This window comes from Dendroctonus ponderosae, unplaced genomic scaffold, assembly GCF_020466585.1.
Source record: "Dendroctonus ponderosae isolate FM_Combo_2020 unplaced genomic scaffold, Dpon_F_20191213v2 Dpon_F_20191213_247, whole genome shotgun sequence".
Taxonomy (NCBI): Eukaryota; Metazoa; Arthropoda; class Insecta; order Coleoptera; family Curculionidae; genus Dendroctonus; species Dendroctonus ponderosae.
In genome coordinates, this window is record NW_026018455.1 from 7,072 (window position 1) to 28,545 (window position 21,474).

The window sequence follows — 21,474 nt, forward strand, 5'->3', positions numbered from 1 at the left end:
GAAATGAGCAAAAATGGGACGGAAAACATGGAATTTTGGCATAATCTTGCACCTAAGTGTGTGATATTCAAATTTCGCTTTCTGGGTCAAAACTAGTCGAATTTCCTCACTGACGTTGTTACGACTGAATCGAGTTTTCAATTCTCTATACAACTATGCCAAAACGAATTCGGTGGCTCGAATGGTTCTTGAGAAACTTCGAAAAAAGCAGCGTCATGTTCAAGTGGATTTTGCAACTGAAAAAAAAACCACGCAAACCTAAAACTTCTGGAATTCAAGCAGTTTTTAAGAAAACGGCCAGCATTTCCTTATCGATGGTTTACTTTCCAAAAAGGCCATTTACTTCTCTCTAAAATGATGTACTAAATAAGCGTTCTTGCTCATTTTGCCTCCGAGATATGAGCAAAAACGGGACGGAAAACATGAAATGTTGGCATAATCTTGAACCCAAGTGTTTGATATTCAAATTTCTTTTCTGGGTTAAAACTACTCGAATTTCCTCACTCACGTTGTTACGACTGAATCGCCTTTTCAATTATCTATCCAACGATGCCAAAACGAATTTTGTGGCTCGAATGGTTCTTGAGAAACTTCGAATAAAGGCCATTTAGTTACCTCTGGAATGATGTAAAAACAAGAGTTCTTGCTCATTTTGATTCCGAGAAACATGCAAAACGGGACGGAAAACATGAAATTTTGCAATAATCTTGCGCCACCCTTGAACAAAACGACGATCATTTTTCTAATTTCATAGATAACAGAAGACTGTATTTTTTCCAAATTAACCCCCCCCCCTGACTTTAAAGCTGGATACGCCCCTGAATCCAATTCCTCACAATAAAACGAACTTAAAACATTGTCCAAATTAGCAAACACCATAAAAAATCAATGCGAATTTCCTTTAGATGCAACAATCCAAAATAACATCGAAAAAGACCTGGATGTAACCATTGCAGTGGATTCAGAAATCGTAGTCTGCACATTTCAGCATAACATTAAAAATGCGGCCAGCAACTACATGTGCGGCCTCAAAATTACCATTGTGCCTCAGGCGTCGTTTCAAGAAGTGCAAGTAACAATTTTGGTCCAACGTCCATTGAAAGTGGTGCCCAGTATACACTTTTTTAGGTACGAACAAGCATTAAGTGTGGTGTTTGCTCAAGCCTAATATATTTTAGCAATTTATGCGAAACCGCCCGGGTTTGCAGCCATGCGTTTCTAGATGAAGCGCAAGATGTGCCTTCTTTAATTGTAGAAGTCAAAGTTTCTGTGATCAATACTTTTGGAGTTCCTCGAGCTTTAACTCGGTTCACTCTGCTGCCCAGTAGCTTAATTTTAGAGGCTGCTGGTGCCGAAAAGGAGAATAAGCATAAAATCACTCTGACCACCGATCAACCTCCTAGGGCGTTAGCTAGTTTATTTGAAGGTGTTTTTTATCAAAAACTTCCCGAATTTGGACTAGATTGAAATTGTTTCAGAATACTGTGATAGTCAGGCATCGCCCAATGCCATAGGGTTTAAAGGGGCCTCTGGGAACAGAGCCACAATTCTCGTTGCAAAACATTCAGAGAAATACCGTTTGCAATCCGATACCGTAACCATGCTGCCCGTTTTGATCGAACTTCTTCTAGCTCGTTTAAAAAAGAACTGTGGGCCAGACTGCAAGGTTTTTTTCAGTTCACCTTTACCGGCCAGTGACATCTTCAATTACGCTAACGAGCACTTTATTGCAAAGAGTCGAGTGAAAGAATTACAGGTAAGTGCAAACACCACTAACGACTGGAAAAGCCTCAATTTTGCAGGATTTTTGCAGGAAAATTTGTGCCAGCTAACGGCTCAGTTTCGATTGATTCAAAAGCGCCTTATCGCCAAATATAGAGCTAAAAACCCGATCTCCTTAAAGCCTTTAGAGCTCTTGCTAGGAGACACTTACACAGATATATCGGAAATTACCGACAAATTGGAATGCGAGCTGGAGAATCTGGCGAAAGCTCAAAGCGATTTGGCTTGCGCCTTATATTTGGCAAAACAGTTGATCGATTTACTTCACGTTGATAAGGATTTGATGAGCATGATTAGTTCGCTGTTTTGCACCAATGTGAAGGATTTAGATATACAGGTAAAAAAGAGACTGCATATTTGCCTATTATGAAGTCTATATTATGTCCTCTATTTAGGCTTGGGAGGATGTTATGGATGCTTCGTTCTGCTATTTGCTCAGAACTCTGCTGGCTAAAACAGAAAAAGATCGGTTGAGAGCTCCACACACTAGTTTCGATGAAGTGAAAGATTTGGCGAAGTTTGAGAAGCATTTGGGGCAGGTTTTGGAAAGATTGCCAAAACAGCATGCACTGAAGGAAGATGATGATGTTTTTGATAAAGATGGTAAGTAAGGATTAAGGCAGTAACCAAACCACACGCAAAAAATTGGATTTTTCCCAGAGTCTCAGAAACCTGATTCTGACCAATCAGAAGAGGTAAAAGCTGGAAAACCAATTGGAAGTCAGTATGGAGAATTTAGTTCAAGGTTGCTTTCTGCAAGGAAAAGTCTTAGGATGCATAAACCCAACCAGGGTCAAAATAGTGCAGACCCAAATGAGCCTATCACATAATTTCTTGTAATTAATAGTTGATGTTTTAACCACTAATGGTGTGCGCATTTGGTTAATTAGAATTTATTACGGTCATTAGATATGCCTTTGTATTTTCCCGGTAGTTGGAAGCATTAACAGTAATGTTGGCTTTCATATGGCTGTTTTTTCAATTTAGTGATTTAATCAATTTATTTTTATTTTTTTTGAAAAATAAACTAGTTTTCAAAAACTATTTTTTTGTTCAAATCTGCTTTCCTTCCTTCACAAGAGATAAAAATGTAGGTAATCAAACAAAGTCTGCATCTTCGAGAGGAATTATTGAATGTGTTGATGATTCGCTATTTTAAATAATCACGATGTATTTTCTTCTCAATGTTCTTATCATGGAAACCGTTGTTTATTTTACAAAAGTTGAATTGTCTAATTCATTCAGAGAGTTAAAAAAATAAAATATAAAATACGTTTTTAATATGGTTAAACTTTGAAAGAGTTTTTTTGGAAATGTAGTAATATAGACTGTATCTGTGGCACATGAGAAATCAAGGAAAAAACGCATCATTAGAAAACTAATGTCGGTTTTTTATGTTGAAATTTTATATTGAATTAAGAAAGCACATTTAACAAGTTATATTTTTGCAGTCATTGTTTGAAACTAGTCGTGGAATAGAATTTTTTCCTGGTCTCAAAGACAAAAAAACCACACGAGTTTCAAGACCAAATTAAATTATTTTTTAATACAGTAAAAATATACCGTACAGTACTGAATGGAATCTGGGTCTGATCCAACATCTTGTTTTATGTTTGCACGTGTGTAGCTGCCGATCATCTTGTTTGTTTCTTTTTAACTTTCATTTTCCAAGAAAGTTTGGCTTTCGAGCGTATTCTTCTTATTGTTTCTTTCGCTCTGATGAATGACGCTTACTGTGCAATCCATGTGGCACAATAATTTTTTCCTGGTTTATTGCTAACGATTTGATTATTAATCATGTAAGCTCAACCTTGCTTGCCACCCTTTTTTCTACTGGATGAGCGATGCATTAATTGTCTTGGAATAGAACGGAGATGTGAAATCGCACAAATTGCATATTCGTGATGCTTCGGTATTTTCCTACGGTTGAATATTTCCATTTTTATAAAATTTAATCGCGAAACACCACGAAAGAGGTCAGTGGAGCACAAGAGCAGAGAAAAGCCAGATTGTATAGCAAGTTACCTTCTTTGGCCGAATCACGTGCATATTTGGTCATTAAATTGAATTTACAAACACCATTATTTCATGGAAAAGTGGGTTTAAAAATTTCGCTTTTCACGTGATTGTGTGTTTTCTGCTTTTGAGAATCTTTTGTTGTTTCGAAAAGTTTGCTAACATTTAATTTGTATTGTTGTTGAAATGTAAGAACTTTTTTGCAAATTATTTGCAAATTAAATAAACAATTTATTAATTTGCGGCTTAAAAAGAAGGAAAAGATAAAAACTTTCGTAATTAGCGAGATTAAATCCGCATTTGAAAAAACTGCAAACAACATTTTTTTCGTTGAAAGTGATCAAAATCAGTTGCGTTTGTTCAACGCTTCAATTTTAATTTACTAAGTCAGCGCTTGCCACATTAATCAACTGATGAGAAAATATAGTGAGCTTTCTAAAAGTCGGCATAATATCGCCAATACTTAGTACATAATTTTTCACATTTTCATACAAATTTTCAGTTCCTTTTAAAATTTGCAGCAATAAATCAGTATCTAATGGTTTCCAATTCCTGCTAGGTGATTGGAAAATAGACCCGTTGTAATACACAGTTGAAGGAAAAATTGTTGGTCATTAGATTACCATTAAAAACACGTTGAAATAGGAATATTGATTTTTTCAGCTGATTTGTTTTTATTCACAAATCACCGAATCTTGTCGGAAAAACAATGTAAATCCTTCAGGCATTTAAGTTAATTTCAGCCTCTGTTGGGCGTTCATGAATTATTCATTAAATGCTCTTAAATGTGATTCATTTGCTGAAAAGCGTTTAGGAGATAAAAATTCTACATAATCCACTTGTTAATGGCTATCCAAGTTTAATGTTGCATTTTTAAAGCCAATGATTAATTGACATCCTCAATGATAAGCAATCAAATTCCTGAGTGAAAAGTATTGAGAAAAAACGCAGGATTTCTATTGGACCCAAAAAACTCAACCATGCTTTCTTCTTCAGGTCAGGTTTTCAAATTGATGAAGTATCAGAGTCAAATAAACCTAACTGATTAAATCTGAGAGACGCTAAAACGAAACATGTTTTACAGATGGTTTGATGGTTATTTACATTTCAATTTCTAAAGAGAGTTGCTAAACGAAACCAGCAACACAGCATGAAATGTGACTTGAAATTATTGTATTTCTTTGGCCATTTGAATGCTGTGCTATTAATTACGTGTGTCCTAAATAGCTTTTACTGAGAAGATTTTAGTTAAATTATTATGGGGCATTTACGCATTACTGTCCAAAGAATTTTAAAATCTTGGTAATTGTTACAGTGTTAACTGGCGCCATAAAACATGGAAAAAAGCTATTTGAATCGCTTTCAGCTAAACTTTCTTCTTGTCCCCATAGATAATTCAATTGCGATTAATGAAGCTTGTACTTTTTTATGTACGCTTAAATCTCTTGAAAATAACATTTAACAAGAGTAGTAGTTTTGGAAAATGTTAGCTTTAAAACATTAATTACTAGAGATTTATTTTCTACATGCCGTGGTCAGTTCAAGACCTAAAAATAAAAAAAAAATACACTGTCCATACTCAAGTTGAGTATTCATCCAGTACAAGCAAAAAGGTAAGAAAATTTCCTGGATTTTTCTAAATTAAATTTTTAACAGTCAGTATTGATAACAGCTTCCGGCTCTTGAGGTATCTACATGTTCATTCTTAAGCCGATAAAAATGGACTTTCCCTTTTACTCCGCGGGTCAGGTCTGCATTTATGGCTTCGCGTTATGGATTATATAATACACTAATTTCTACGAGGGGATTGAAATAGTTGGATGTTGGTCAACAGTTTGTAGTGTAAAACTGCAACCTGTTTGCAGTGTAATTTATTGCTGCTTTCTGTCGGTTGCTCATGCTGATTTGCTTTATGTTTGTTTGCAGAAAGCAATTTAATTGAATCTGCTCTAATTTCAGTATTTAATTGTTTCGATTGTAAATTGCATTGCTGCAAAGAAATTATGTTGAAGTGAAACTAGATGTTCCGGGCAAAAGACATTTGAAAAAATCTATCTAGCGAAAGAATGTTTTCCCGCTCTCGCTCTGAGAATCATATTCTTAAATCGTCTTCTATAAAAATGTTGAATGCCACTTAAGTCATGTTAAAAATCCTTTCAAATGCTCTTTAATATTACTGTGGACTGGGGCTTTAAAAATAGTTCGAATAAAAGCTTGCAATCAGGTCGGAATTCTGTCTGGAATTCTTCAATTCCATTGGCATTAATAAACTTCAATAAAGCCCCCCCCGTATTTTTGGCACAAATCACTCCTGATGGTTTGTCGTAATGCTCTTTCTTGGTTGACTCCTTCCACCTTTCTTCTTTCATAACATTTCCTACGGTCGCTGGTTGGGTTTGCAAGCTTAGTGCACGCACGAGTGCAAAACCTTACCATTAGAAGCACTCAGTGTCGTACGTTTTGTCATTAACATGCACCACTCTTCTTAGCTGGCCTTAGAGCGACTCACTAAGACAGTATGTCACTTTTCCTCAAAGGCATTTTGTATGCTTGAAATTTTTGCCTTGTGCAAGTGCCCTGAATATTTTCGATTTTGTAAGACACTGATTTTGGTATGGTGGAAAGTGAAGAAAAAAACAACAATAGAAAGGAAATCAACATGTCAGCTAGTCAAAGTCTTTTGATCCGATTATGTATAGTCTTAGGGATGGTGGCGGCAGTGTTAACAGTTGTCTATTTCACTCCGATGCCAGGTAAGATTTTTTTTAAATTTGATCATTTGATTATTGATTTAACAGAGCAATGCGAATGATACAAAGAAACTTATTTAATTGCTAAAACCGTTCCGCATCAATCTATCATTTGACTTACTTGCTAACTCAATGTACTGTCCTTGCTTTCTCATTAAGGGAAAACTCAGTAAAATTGGCATGCACGTAAATATGTGCATGTTATGAAAAAATAATTCGCCCAATCACAGTTTGCGAAATGCGTTAAAATCACTTTTCATTATGTCCTAGTTATAAGTACTTATTAGTAATAAGTTTTCAAAGTTGCAAGAAAGCGGTGAAGAAATCAATTCTTGCTGATTAGCGCGCATTAATACATTATTCATACAATTTCCGACATTTTCTAATTATCCATTGAGTAAAAAATACTTGACTTCAATTAAATTTGCAGCATTCGCAAATCAGCCAATAGATTGTAGGCTTCTTAACTTATTACTGCTGATTTCATGTTTGTTTCAAGTATTGCATCTGTCTAGTGCACTTATCACCATTAAGTTGTTTGAGTGCTAATTAGAGGCCTGTCGTTCAACAATCTAACTAAAATTAACCCAAATAAGTGCAAACTGTAACGGAATATGTTATAAGGTACTGAAAGTGGCACTTTAGCTAAATAATCAGCTAATGCACACATTTCTTCGAAACTTTTGGCGTGCTGTATTTATTCATTATTTTCCCAATTTCGTCTTTGTACTTTTGATTTCCTTAGGGACTGTCCTCTGTTGCGTTCTACTATAGCAAATTTGACTTGAGATCATTTTGTATAAGATGTAACTTTTTACATTTATCAAAACTTTTCCTCAATTGTATTTAATTACTGGGCTTCTAGGACTTGCTTACTTACCTAACTTACAGTCTATTAATTGTCTATAAAGTCCTCAGATAAGAAAATGTGCCTGTGCTTTCGGATCATCCCATGTAAATAGCTTCATTATCAGAAAAATTACCACCAAAAATGGTATTGGCAGTTTTCTGAATGCATTTTTGCAAAAAATCAAATTTTCAAATTGAAATGAGTTTGCTCCAACTCAAGTGTCTAAACTGTTATATTTTGCTTTCTTTTACTTTTAGTTCATCATACAATTTACTAGCAATTTTGCATTATTTTTGAAGCAAACGGAACATGTTTTTCGTTCTAAGGCGTCAAGTTTGAACTTGTAAATCGCGTAGTAATTAAATTTTACAGCCTTCGACTTAAAATTATTTAAGATAATTGGATTTTGAAAAGGCTATTGCAAAAAAATTGCCACTTAAAGTACTGAAGCAATTTTTATTTTAATAGCTCTACTTTTACGAGTTTGTTTTATTGAAAATTCAGTGAAATTGGCATGCACGTAAATATGTGCATGTTACGAAAAAATAATTCGCTCAATTCGAGTTTGTGAAATGCGTTTAAATCACTTTTGATTATGTCCCAATGAACTTCTATGTAATGATTTTTAAAAGTTGCAAGAAAGCGATGAAGAAATCAGTTTTTGCTGATTAGCGCACAATTCATACAATTCCCGACGTTTTCTAATTATCAATTGAGTATCCAATTGACAAAAAATACTTTATTTCAATCAAATTTGCAGCATTCACAAATCAGCCAATAGATAAATCTTCTGAACTTTACAAATTACTGCTGATTTCGTGTTTTGTGCACTAGCGCGCTTATCGCCATTGAGGTGTTTGAGTGCTAATTAGAGGCCTGTCCTTCAACAATCTAACTAAAATTAACCCAAATAAGTGCAAACTGAAACGGAATATGTTATAAAGTTCTAATTTCCTTAGAGATTGTACTGTGGTGCGTTTTACTTTAGTAACTTGGACTTGAGATCATTTTGTTTAAGGTGTAACAGCTTAAAATGTTCAAAACTTTTCCTTAATTGTATTTAATTACTGGGCTAAGACTTAATCTTCTTCAGAGCTTTGTTTCTATTATGGCTCATTCTTTAATAATGCTTAAATTATTACTTGCCCGTTGTGGAAAAACTTTCTGTAAGCTTGTTTTAGTGTATAATTTTTATTTGTTTTGTTGTGTTTTTCGATTTTTTAGTATACCGTTTCTATTAGTTGCGCCTGATTCTTCCCGCTCACTAAGCTTTCTGTGTTACTCCAGACACTTGTGAATTATTTCTCGAGTTAGTCCCGAAATATTAAAATAGCTAAAAATCGAGGACTTCCGGACAAAATCGTATATAATTTTCTTTACAGTGATTGTATATTATTCTATTTAATTACATTCACATGTTCTGAACGAGCGGATTAAAGTGGATTCAGTTTTTCGCGTTTTCAGTAAAAAGAACTGCAATTCTTAGTTTTGGTTACAGTGCTTCAACTAGATTTTTGCACCGGATATGTAAAAAACATCAGCATCCAGGTTGAGGTACGCTTTGGAATATGAAACATATGAAGATTTAAGACAAGTTTTCAAAACGCCGGCGGTCCTGAAACGAGTTTTTTAAATTCCAAAACAAGTCAGATTAAGGCTCTAATAATTTACGATTAACTATTACCGACTGGATATTAGAACTTTTTTTTATGTAAATCGACCGAAGCATTTTTTGAAAAATGGGTGTGTTTATGTTTTGTTTTCGATTTGACTTCTGGGTTTTTATTGTAGTTTTGGCCCCATTTTGCCAGATGGTACTTGACTATGCATATATTTTTTTAAATCAATGATAAGAGAAATTCACATTTTGAATAGGAAATTTATTGTTGAAATTGAAAAATATTTTGTTTAAAATCTATATTGTTGAGTTTAGATACAAGAAGAAATATTAATTGCCCTGCGATTATTACTAACTTACCTAACTTATAGTCTATGGCCTGTCTATTGTCTAATGTGCCCCTTCTTTCGGATCATCCCATGCAAATAGCTTCATTATCAGAAAAATTACCACATTACCACCATGGCCATGTATTAGCCATTTTCTGAATGCGTTTTAGCAACTTTGTTCCAGCTCAAGGTCTAAACTGTTATATGTTGCTTTGTTTTAGTTCATCATCCAATTTCCCAGTAATTTTGCATTATTTTTTAAGCAAACGGAACGTGTTTTTCGTTCTAAGGCGTCAAGTTTGAACTTGTAAATCGCGTAGTAATTGAATTTTATAGCCTTCGACTTACAATTCTTTAAGTTAATCGGATTTTGTAAAGGCTTACAAATTGCCACTTAAAGTACTGAAGCAATTTTTACTTTATTACTTCTACTTTTGCTAGTTTTTTTTTATTGAAAACTGTTTGGCCCCGTTTGCACATTTCAATTTTTCAGTTTCAGTTAATCTCGGAATTTTTCCCCGCCGAAAGGCAAGCATTTATCCATTTCGACTCAACTCTTTTTCATTTCAATAATGCTTTCAGTTCCCAGAATTCTGGAAAGTATCAAATAGCTTTGAAGAGTTTTACTACTCTTAATTGCCTTTTTTAAAAGAAATATTAATCCAGCTAATAATTTAGTATCCAAACAATGTATATTAAGATTTCAGGTCAGTTCGGTCATGCACATTCAATATTTAAGTACTCAAACAATATCTAGATCAACAGAGCCTTGAAGATAAACCATTTTATTTGATTTCAAAGCTGCTAATGGCGACGCCGAGTATTCAAACATACTAAAATGTGAAATTTTCTGCGAAGACATCGTGTTACGGTGCAATAATTCGTGTTATATCACTGTCCAAATACTGTACTTTTCTTTCCCATTAAGAATCGCCGATTACACAAGTTTTCGACGTTGCCTTCGACTTTACAAGCTGTTACATATACTGAATGTTAACCGAACACATTAATTTCGATGTTTTATGCAATAGCTAATGAATTGGCTGAAGAGTATAGGAAATGGATTTTTTTAAATAATAGATTCCGCTTTTTCACTAATTTACAGACACTCCTTTGTTGGTCGTAATTGGCTGATAAGTACTAAGAACAATATTGATTTTCCTTTTTTCTGCATGTTTTAGTAAGCGTGAGATTTGTTGCTCAGAGAAATGTACACTCCCAGATGAAACTCTTACATAACTAGAAGAAAGCAATGTTCCAGCTCCTGAATGTGATTAATGGAAAACTTATGTTTTGATTTGCAAGCCTTCACTTTCTATAAATCGAAATACCGTTCCAAAAAGCCCCAATTGCCCACACTTATCTATGTATGCATTCAACCCAGTGAAAAATTTCACTTGAACAATCATCTGTCCACAATGATGACCTTTACAAGTATCAATTTAATTCGATGAATAAATAAATGTTGCTTTAGGTAAAAGTTATTTCCAATGTGCTACATTGATACATCTCCAACCCAAGATACACCTCTTGCGGATGACAAGTACCGTTTCTCTTCAGCCAACTTTCTCTCGGAAATAAAGGCCATTTGTTTATTTGTGCTTATTTACATCTTCAATCGGCTTTAGCCATGATTGTAAATATACTTGACTTTGTCCTTAATTAAAAGCTGCGGCGACAGTCCGTGTGCATTCTCATTACTTTCTGAAATACCTATTATTATTAATTAATACAAAAAAACTGTACCTTATTGTCTGCATATGAATACATGTAATTAAGCCTCAGGGCATAATCTGACATATAAACCTAACTAGAAATGGGACTAGATTTCTTAGGCCGGGTTTTTGCTAATCCTTGCTCTAGTGGCATATTTCGTTAGAGCTCTCTACTCTTAGTTAAACATCCACTGAGTTGCGCTTTGTTTCAGATCAAAACTTTAAAAGCTGTGATAGGCCCTGCCATGAATTAGACTGGCCAATGATATGTAGGATTAAGCTTAACATCGAAATGTATCATACTGATAATCAGTAAGTAGCGTGCTTATTAATATTTTTAACAGGCACTTTCCTATGAAACATGCTGAAGACCGTTTGATAATTTTCCAGTATTTGTCAAGACTGTCGCAGAAATTCTTCGCATCCCCTTTCCAGTTGCAACAACATCTTTTGCCAAATGACTGAAGCCAGTAATCCCAGAACAATCATTACTGCAAACAGGCAAATTCCTGGACCGCCGATTCAAGTTTGCCAGAATGATATTCTGATTGTGGATGTGATTAATCGGGTTCCTGGAAAAAGCGTCACTTTGCATTGGAGAGGGCAACCAAACCATGAAGCTCCTTTTATGGACGGCGTCCCGATGGTTCGTATGAATTAATTAAATTCATGTTTATTAATTTTATAACTAATTTCGCAGGATTCTTTGATAGTTAGAAACGTTCTAAATTTACTCCTAAATTTTCCTTATCAAAAGTTCTTAATGGAGAACAGAGCGTCATTTAGATTCTCAGACTCAGACTAGATTCTGTATTTAAGCAACTTCCATCATTTTCGTGGACTTAGTGGTTGTTTTATAAATATAATTTAAGAATTTTATATACCAGATCAGGAATACGATCTCTGCTTTTAAGGTCAACGGCGGAAACGCTAACTGAAAACATAAGTAAAGTTTTCAACTCGGTTGTCTGAAGCGGGATAATGAAAGTCTGCAAATATGAGGGATCTAGAATTGTTTTTAGATGGAAATGAATCAATGCAAGCAATTTATTATCTTTTGTCTACCACAACTTTTCGGTTCAAATTTTGCAAAGTAAACATGATTACAATTGGTTTTGATTTCATTATCTTTACATTTATTTATTTAAACTTGCAATTTATTAGTTTTACTACAATTTCTACGTACAACTTTTTCAATTTACTATATGATTATAACGTTTTTTTTTTCATTATCGTTGTCTTTTTTTGTTTAAAATTGTGTTCTAAGTTGAATTTGTACAGAAGTTTTAATACATTTTGCGCAAAAAGTGTTTTCCTCATTTTGGGATCCCAAATTTCAGTTGAAATAAAAAAAAAAACACATTTTTTTAATCGTATTTACATTTAAGTTAAACAACCGCTGATCAGATTAGCAGATAATCTACTACAACAGTTGCTACCATATGTACACTGATCAAATACTGCGCAAATTCATAAATAATGAATAACTTTATTGCTTTCGTTATTTACGAGTCTAAAGACAGCTTAGAAAATTATGAGTTATGACTTGTTTAGTAGAAATGTGTATTCATTGTTCATGTGTTGGGTAAAATAACGAATTTATTCACATATCTTCGGTTTACCGTGCTAATTGCTTGCATACACAACTAAATGTTAGTTCCTTTGTTGGGTCTTCAGCACAGAAAGTTTGACTTCATATTTCGCAAAATCTACCAATTTTTGCAACGTTTAGAAACGTTCTTTCAGCAAATTTGCCTAAAGCAAACAATTTTTAAAGCCATTTTACAGCAGAAGATCAATAGAGCAGCTAAAAAGTTTTTAATAGATGTTTAACAACCGACTTTCAATTTTGTTCCTTGTGTGACAAATATGCGGTCAAAGTGGTGAATCGAAAAACAATGGAGCTCCAAGAATTATCTATTAATATCAAATGCGGCAGTTTTTCTCCCAATAATTCGATTAACGCCTTCTGTCGAGGTCTCCTGATTTCGATTCTTTCACCTCACAAATTATCTACTGATAAATTCCAGCTGATTCAAGAGTGGAATGCAAAAATCACTTGCCGAAAATTCACAATTTCCTATTAAAATAGCCCTGAAATTTCCAGGCGATTTTACTGTTCTTTAAAATTGTGTACTTGCACATGGTTGGTCCAGGGTAAAATGGTAATAAATGAGGTGATTTATCAACTACTTAAATTCGGGGCAAAAACTAGACTCAAAGAGTTCAAAATTAATGAGAATGGAAGAATTAAAAAAGTAACTTTGGTGCTCGAAAAGTTCGACACAACTTCGAGATTTATTTGAGTCTAGTACATTTTTTCCAAGAAAGCGATAACAATGTAAATTACGCAAACTAGGAGCTCGCTTTGGGACCGCTTAAGCAGGGAAATTTGATACGGTTTACGTGCGTGTTTTTTGGAAATTTTTCAATTTAATCGTCCTGATTTTACCTCTAGCCAAATTAAAAATAAACTTTTCCAGGTCACTCAATGCCCCATTCCCAGTTACACCACGTTTCAATACAAGTTTAGAGCATCGAAGCCTGGAACGCACTTTTATCACGCCTACATGGATGCTGATCGGTCTAATGGCCTTTTCGGGGCCTTAATTGTGCGGAAATCTGATCGAACTGAGCCTAGCAAAAAAATGTACGATGTGGATTCGAAAGATCACTATATTTTGATCTCTGAATGGTCTGGTAAGGAAATTTTCCGTCCCCTGCAAATTCTAAGGGCTTGTTAAGCCAACATGAGTGACTCCAGTAAAAATTCACATGTTTTTTTTTAACTGGAAGTGGAAATTATGTTGAAAATGCTTCCCAGAGCAAAAGTACTGCTACTCAATAATACAAATAAATTTAATAAATTGGCAGCGTCTGAAATGTAATTAAAAACTGAAGCATTTGACTTTGATAAATTGACATTGGAAAAATTACTGGCAGTTAAGCACGTTGAGCGCGTTAGTCATAGAAAATATAAAAGATCATTTAAACTGGTATTAATCGAACTTGATCTAGCACAATATTTCATTTATGATCTGTATAATTAGCTGAGATAATTTTGCTCAATCAATATACCTGTAATCGGATGAAGATTTCTGAAAGTGTTCCATCTTGAACCATTGGATTTTCGTAGGTGATTTCAGCCATCCTTCGCCAACAGATAGGGACCTATCAAAAGCCCTGCTGGTCAACGGTAAAGCGCCAAGCGAAAGAGGATCAAGCTTGACAATGTTTAATGTTAAACCTGGCAGAAGACACCGCTTCAGAGTGGCCTACACTAGCGGCTTATCTGGATGTCCCGTCAATTTAACGGTTGACAATCATTTACTGAAAATAATTGAACTGGATGGAAATCCGACTAACCCTCACGAAGTCAGCTCTATTCGCATCTCCAAGGGAGAACGAATAGATTTTATCTTGAAAGCTAGCCAAGAAATCGGCGCGTATTATTTGAGTGTTAAGTACGAGCCTTGCCAAGTTATAATTTTGAGAACTGAAACTCCATTTGAAAATTCGCAACGAAATGATAACTTCGACACGTTTTTCATTTCGGATGTTTCAGATCCAGTTGTGAAAGCAGCGATTTGCATGGATTAGCCGTGATCAACTACGAAGGTCGCCCAAAAGGGACTGAGAAAAAAGGAGGAAAAATCGCAAACGATGGAGGTGAAAAGAATACTAAATTGAAGAGGCATTTCGACACATCCCTTTGCCGAACCGAATCTGGCAAAGTTTGTTTGGGTGATGTTAAATCGTTGGATAAAATGCCGAAAGAGCTGCGAAAAGAGACGGTTGATCGAAACATCTTTTTGGCGATTGATTACAAGTATGGAGAACGGGAAACAGATTACGGTAGGCTGGTTTATAAATCGTTAAGAATGCGGGCACGATGAAACGTTTGAAACATGAAAATGTTTTATTTTTTTGCCAATACGCTTCAATCTTAAGGTCGATGCCGTTGACCAGTCAATATTTGCATTTGAAAGGTTAATTAAACACGTATCAGTATAAATATCGTGTGAATATGAAAATGTAATCAAACTTGTGATAGTCGAAAATAAATTTTTCCATTAGTAGAAAACGGCATCAGAACAAGTCAAAATTCATATGTTGCTTGCAAGCTCAGCTAAATAACTGAAAGTCCATGAACAGGAGAGGGAAATTTAACTGATGCTAGTTATATAAGAAACTTTCGGCTCGAATTTTTTGTTGCTCTGAAACCAGCTAAGATATTAAGCAGTTTGGGTATTATTTATTAATCTGCTGTTCATCACTAAAAGCTGAAACAGATTTTGATCCAACTCTTTACTCCAACTCGCCACATGATCGACGACAGGTTTTTACGTAAAGGAAGCAAACACATAAATTGATATTTTCATTCAGGCTCAAACCATCGGATGAAATAACTCAAACCGTCCTCATAATACCATTGAATGCTCCGTCTACTTTCAGAACAGTATGCGGATCTTCGGAAGAAAATTTACCGAATCAATAACTTGACGTTCAGTTATCCGGCTTCTCCCCTGCTCACTCAACCGATGGATGTTCCATCAAATTTGATTTGTAACGAATTATCCATTCCGGAAAAATGCCAGAAAAGGAATATTTGCGAATGTGTCCATTTGGAAGCTGTCGACCTTGGAACATCGGTGGAAATAATGATAGTTGAACAAGGTGCGGGTAGAAAAATCATTGTCTTAGTATAAAAATATTGATCTTTGCCTATTGAAAATCCCACTCAGGTGGTGATGATGAACATATTCTGCATTTCCACGGGAACCATTTCTACATTGTCGGATCTCGACAGTTTGAGCGTCCGATGAGCAGAAAAGAAATTCGAGAACTGGATCAGGCTGGCAGTTTGCTGAAGAGAAATCTGAATAATCCAGTTTTAAAAGACACCATTCGCATCCCGAGATTTGGTGTAGTCATTCTAAGGTTTCTTGCAAAAAACCCAGGTAACATTCAAATAAATAGTGTCTATAAGAGATTTAATTAACAACATCCTTTCAGGCATTTGGATGCTAAGAGATGAAAATTCCCATGGATGGAGCAAAGGTCTCGACCTGGCTATAGAAGTGGGAGAAAGACATCAGATGGTTTCAACACCGTCCAATTTTCCCACCTGTGGGGACTATATAGGACCCGAGTTTTTCCTGCTTTAATTACCGGAAGGCTTGAACACGGAAGTGTACATAATACTTTAGTTAGAATGTTTAGATAAAGACTGATTCTAAATTTTTAACCACGAAATGAGTGTCTACTTGCCATGGAAAAATACTCTAACGTTATGCAATTTTTAAACAGCGTTCTAATGAATGTTTGGAAAATTACGTGCAAATAAGACCGACGGCTTCTGCCATGATAGCTGTATATAATTAGGCATCAAGTTTGTTCAAGTGATGGACTTTTATGGAGGATTTATGTATATAGAAATGTTAAAAACGTCTCAGCCAGACGACAATAGTTATTTTATTTATTACTGTCCTGTCAGCCTCAAAGGTTTATTTTGTTATTAAAATAGATTTTGTCGAAAATGCTTCTGTTTTGTCATTTTTGTTTTGAGATCCTATTGCCTTCCGTTGTAATTGTTTAATTTTAATTAATTTTCTATACCGGACGACTTAGGAAAAATATTCAGTTCGTCATATGTTTATTTAAAAGATACCAATATCTAAACTATGTTATATAGCAAAATATCAATTAAATACCCGGCATTTAGAAAGCTAGGCATTTTAAGTTAAGTCAATACATCGGAATTTATTAGCAATAATTTTCAAACAGTGTTTTTTGCTTCGTTTCCTATTTGGCAATTGCGGCCTTTCTTGAGGAAATATAGTCTTTTTGCATATTCAAATTTAGTTATCTAATACTCGTCTTGAAAAAAGGGGAGTTTTTTGGTCTTCCTGCTATCGTTGCAACGGCCGATGTTGTGTAAATTCTCGTCAAGATTATCGGATTTTAAAGGATGAAAGGTTTAATTAATCCAATTAGTAAACAGTGGGCGTAAAACGCGTCTAAGCTTAAAGATGTAGGGACTCCAATAAAATTGGTTGTCGAGTGAAGTCAGCTGAAAGTCACTTTTCATTTACTAGTTTGGATATTGGGTGAAGAACAGTGGCGATGGTTAATGGAATAATACGAACTTCTCCGGTGCTTTTGGTAAGTGATATATTCATTTAATTACGTAAATATTTTATTTTAAATCGATACATTCGTGCGCAAGGGTTTGGGTGACAGCAGCAAAGGGTTGGCAAACATTTTTTTCCGATACTTAAAAGCGACCCTTAACTTCAGTAACCTCAATAAAAATTCGAGCACATTCAGGACATCCTACAAACCTTATTTGCTGTATTCAAGTTCAAATTTGGGAAGCTTTTAAAAATTAAACAAATCAAATGAGCTCAGAAACAAGGAAAGCTTTTAAATTCGCGAAGGAATACATGTGAATAACGACCACTGTTTCTCATTCGTTTGAGAGCTTGGAGCATTAACTGCAACTTTCAGCCACAAGTTCAGGAGCGCCTGAAAAATTAGAGCTGAAATTTGGTCGATATGTAGCTTGACGCATGCTTTAAGCTCTCAGGAAAAAATCGTTTCTAATTCAAGCTGCTTTTAACGTTTCTTCCCCCAAGCATGCAAACCAGACGTTAAAATCTCTTTCGCCGATCAACTATTTTAATTACATTTATATATTTTATATTTAATAAATGAGTGAGAATGAGCGTTTTTATCATGACTTTGAGATTTAACAAGAAAAAACTGGAAGTGCAGAAATGTCATTGTTATTAACTTACCGAAAATGCGGAACTTGAGCATTCAATTATAAAATTTACACTTGAGTAAAAACCGATTATTTTGTCTTGTAGTGGCATTAGTTTGCTTATATACAAGGTGTTCTTTGCAAATTCAGTACCGAAGCTGTTGGAATAACTTGAAGCTCTCTATTAAATTTCTTCACATTTAACATTAATCAACATTGATTCTCTTTAGCTCATATCACTTGGATTCTCTTTTGATGTACATGGACTTTGAGAGATTTTATTTTACTCAAAACTCAAACAATATATAGAACTTAAATTCTTGACTAACGTACCCAGTAATATTTGAAATATTTTGATTCGCGCTGTAAATTGAGCCACAGTTGTTTTAACACTGGCTGCTTTCAAATTTCTCACATGTTATACCACAAACATTTCTCAGCTTTAATTGGGCATAATTGGGATACACTAATTATAACAAAACCCGATAATTTACCGCATTATTTAAGGTCACAAAACCAATTACTATGTACTTCCTTTGAGCCAATGCAAGTCAAATATCTGGCATGATTGATATGTTTGCAAAAACTAAAAGTGTTCCAGTTCAATTGCTAAACAGATGGTGTAAATTACTTTCAAGCGAATTGCTAGTTTAGCTGATTTAGTTTTCGATCTGAACTTGATTAAGAATCATCGGTTGACCAATTTAAAAATCGGACTTGATTGTTGAACAGTTGAAGGCTTTTGAGTTCATTAAGCCGATTGGTAAGTAACAGAAATTGAACTGGGAATCAAGACGTGAGGTGTAGAAAATTTATTTTTCTTGTCCTTTTCGTGTAAGATTTTCAGGTCAGTTAAAACCATTCATATTTCATCAGCCGATTTCTAGCAAGTTGTGTAGGAGATTCTTACCAAAAAAATCTTGTACCAATTACAAAGCTAACCTTGAATGTTGTTTGAATTTTTGAATAGAATCAATTTACAATAATTATAAGTTTATCTATTGTCTGGTTTCATTATAATATCGTTTAAATTACTGTATAATTAAGGCTACGAATAGTAGGATTTATCACAGTCTGTATGTAGACATGTGCAGTGAATATTGTTCTTAACAGTGAGCGGCAGACTTTTTTGGTAAGGGTTCATTCACTTAATACTTTAGATTGATTTAAAATTTGTTGTCGCTGATATGAAATATTATACAGATATAGGATAAAGGCGAAGGAAATAAAAAATGTGAATATGTAAAGTAGAGGATAGAACCCATAACTAATGAGGAAAAATTAATATAATTAAATTTGAAAAGTTCGTAAGATTGTATAAATGTACGCATTTTGAATGTTGCTGTATTTTGAACTGACAAAGAGAATCTAAAAAAAATACGTACGTTCTTTAAATATGCCTGGAAAACAGTTGTTAGTCATACAATGGAAGATGATGAAATGATGAAATTCATAATTTTAATTCAAAATCTTCAATAGTTAGCGACGCTCAATTCCACAATAACTAATAAGACAAACTCACAAAAATAACATAATTAAGATTGAAATAATCGTGGTGTTGAACATTAAAAATATATGCATTTTGTATAAAATAATTTCAAGTTACGAAAATGATTCAGTTTGCGGTAGCAAAAACCATTAAATATTTCAAACAGCGAAAACAGATTTTGCAATACAGTTAAGAATTGCTTTAGAAGGGAACAATGGCAGTATAGTTGAGCAAGTATTGGGAAACAGACCTTTTTATAATGCTTACATGCTTTCATTGGCGATAATTCAATAAATTTTCCATCTAGTAATAGAGAATTTTCTATCTGATTATAGTGAATAATGAGCAACTGCAATGAGTTTTGAACTCAGAATACGCTCAACTTCAAACAGGAGATTCTCATTTTTCCACAATTTGAGTCATTATCATATCGAAAAATTGTCAATATATTATTTAACTAACGATTCAATTGCGTGAACCGCACTTTTCGCAGTTCACCTGGAAAATTGCCCTGATTTGCTAGATTATTTTCAATATATAAGACATAATGTTTTACAAGAAACAAGCAAGTTTTCAATCTCTCGATGCCTCAAAATTTGTTTTCAAAGTCATTGTCGGCTTTCTACCAAGAATTTCTGAGTCTGAATGCAAGCTTGATGTTGAAAGCAATCGGTATTTAAAACATTAGAGGGTTTTTTCCTGCTTTTCAAATTCAGATGTTCATCGGGTCATACAGTTTTGTGTACTCGCTGCCTACGCGATAAGAACCTTCGAAAGCTTCTTATCATCAGAGCCTTTGCGCGATATTCAAATTAAATTAAAACGAACGGTCCTTTGGTCAAACCGGAGATGAAAGTTGGCGAAAATCCTAATCATTACTGTGCTACAGAATGCGACATTACGCCCATCATTTAGAATTGTTTTCAAGCATTTTCTGGGAAATCTGACATTGTTCTCCCTGTGATAAAGCGCAATTTAACCATCACATGCAAATCAATTGCTGAATAATTTCTAATTGGTTTAGTTACCTGGAAATTTTAACATTTCGACTCAGATTCAGTCTGTAAGTGTTTTTGGTGCTGAAAATATGTGATACTATGATCGAAAAAAACACAGTTGCTGCCTACCGCTCTTCATCCGGTCAGTTTCAAATTTTTCCCAAGTCCATCCCGTGTGGCTACGATTTTCATTGGCAAAAAGCAAACAAAACGACCTCAACATGTGAGTTTTTGGAAAGCACTCACTTAGAATGATGCAACTTGTAAAAGTTTACACAATATTTGTATTACTTTATCACGATTCTTAAAATACGCGAATGTGAACTGACGTCAATAGGAATGTGTGCTTATAGTATGAACTGCACCATTCAGAAAATTGCCCGCGTTCTCAATGTTTAGCGCACGTGTTTTGATATTTTTCTGCAAAACTGCTCTGGTAAGTTTCAATATTTTTTTCTATTGTTGGTGATTTCTTGACTTTTCCAGTTGAAAAGCGCAAACTGCTTCCAATTAAACCCAGATTAACGATGCAATTGTACGCGAAATAGTTGACTAAATTTAGACGACTGGGTTCAGTGTCAAGGGTTAGTTCTAAAGTGAATGTACGCCAGTTCTATTTAAGGACTAGTAAGTCTTAGACACTCCAACAAATATTAATATAAAAATGTAAAAATATTCATGGCGTTTCCAGCGCGCAATGATTCATTTGTTCAATGACACTATTTTTTTCTTTGATCAATTCAATTTTTCCTATGATCGATTGAATACATATTTTACTAATTAATGCGATTATTTTATTTGAAAAGTCCCGTTGCTGCCCGAAGAACTAATAACGACAAGAAATTCCCCAGTAAGTAAATTTTAATTGTTAATAAATCGACAGAGGTCAAACTTTTTAAGTTCAGATTTTAATTAACTTTGCGTGTTCTACAATATTGTTTCCTATTGAAATTTGTCAGTATAATTAAGAAAAAACTGGTATCATCCAGAATGCACCACATTGCAAACAGTACATAGAAAATGTGCTTGACTGCAATTTTCTTCAATTGCTCCAAGCACGATCAGAATGATTGAAGAAAACAATAGCAAGCAGAAATGTGTTATTACTATTTTGACGTCAACTCGTTAGAGATAATTGCTGAATAGGCTTTATCACAATTT

General features: G+C 34.4%; 2 protein-coding genes across 2 annotated transcripts in view; both read left to right on the plus strand.

Annotated features, from left to right (window-relative positions):
• LOC109533605 (protein PTHB1) overlaps positions 1–2,690 on the plus strand; it is a 9,751-nt gene extending 7,061 nt beyond the window's left edge. The window contains exons 6-11 of the mRNA XM_048664435.1: positions 906–1,128; positions 1,179–1,426; positions 1,479–1,756; positions 1,814–2,119; positions 2,178–2,385; positions 2,443–2,690. Coding sequence (XP_048520392.1) covers positions 906–1,128; positions 1,179–1,426; positions 1,479–1,756; positions 1,814–2,119; positions 2,178–2,385; positions 2,443–2,612 — 1,433 coding nt within the window. The 3' untranslated portion in view covers positions 2,613–2,690. The remainder of the gene's footprint in view (positions 1–905; positions 1,129–1,178; positions 1,427–1,478; positions 1,757–1,813; positions 2,120–2,177; positions 2,386–2,442) is intronic.
• Positions 2,691–6,190: 3,500 nt separating this feature from the next.
• On the plus strand, positions 6,191–16,553 carry LOC109533614 (L-ascorbate oxidase). Its single transcript, XM_019898974.2, has 9 exons — positions 6,191–6,551; positions 11,273–11,372; positions 11,451–11,706; positions 13,544–13,760; positions 14,197–14,524; positions 14,626–14,915; positions 15,516–15,737; positions 15,806–16,021; positions 16,077–16,553. The coding sequence occupies exons 1-9, from the start codon at positions 6,413–6,415 to the stop codon at positions 16,226–16,228; spliced, it is 1,920 nt and encodes a 639-aa protein (XP_019754533.2). The 5' UTR covers positions 6,191–6,412; the 3' UTR covers positions 16,229–16,553.
• The last annotated feature ends 4,921 nt before the right edge of the window (positions 16,554–21,474 follow it).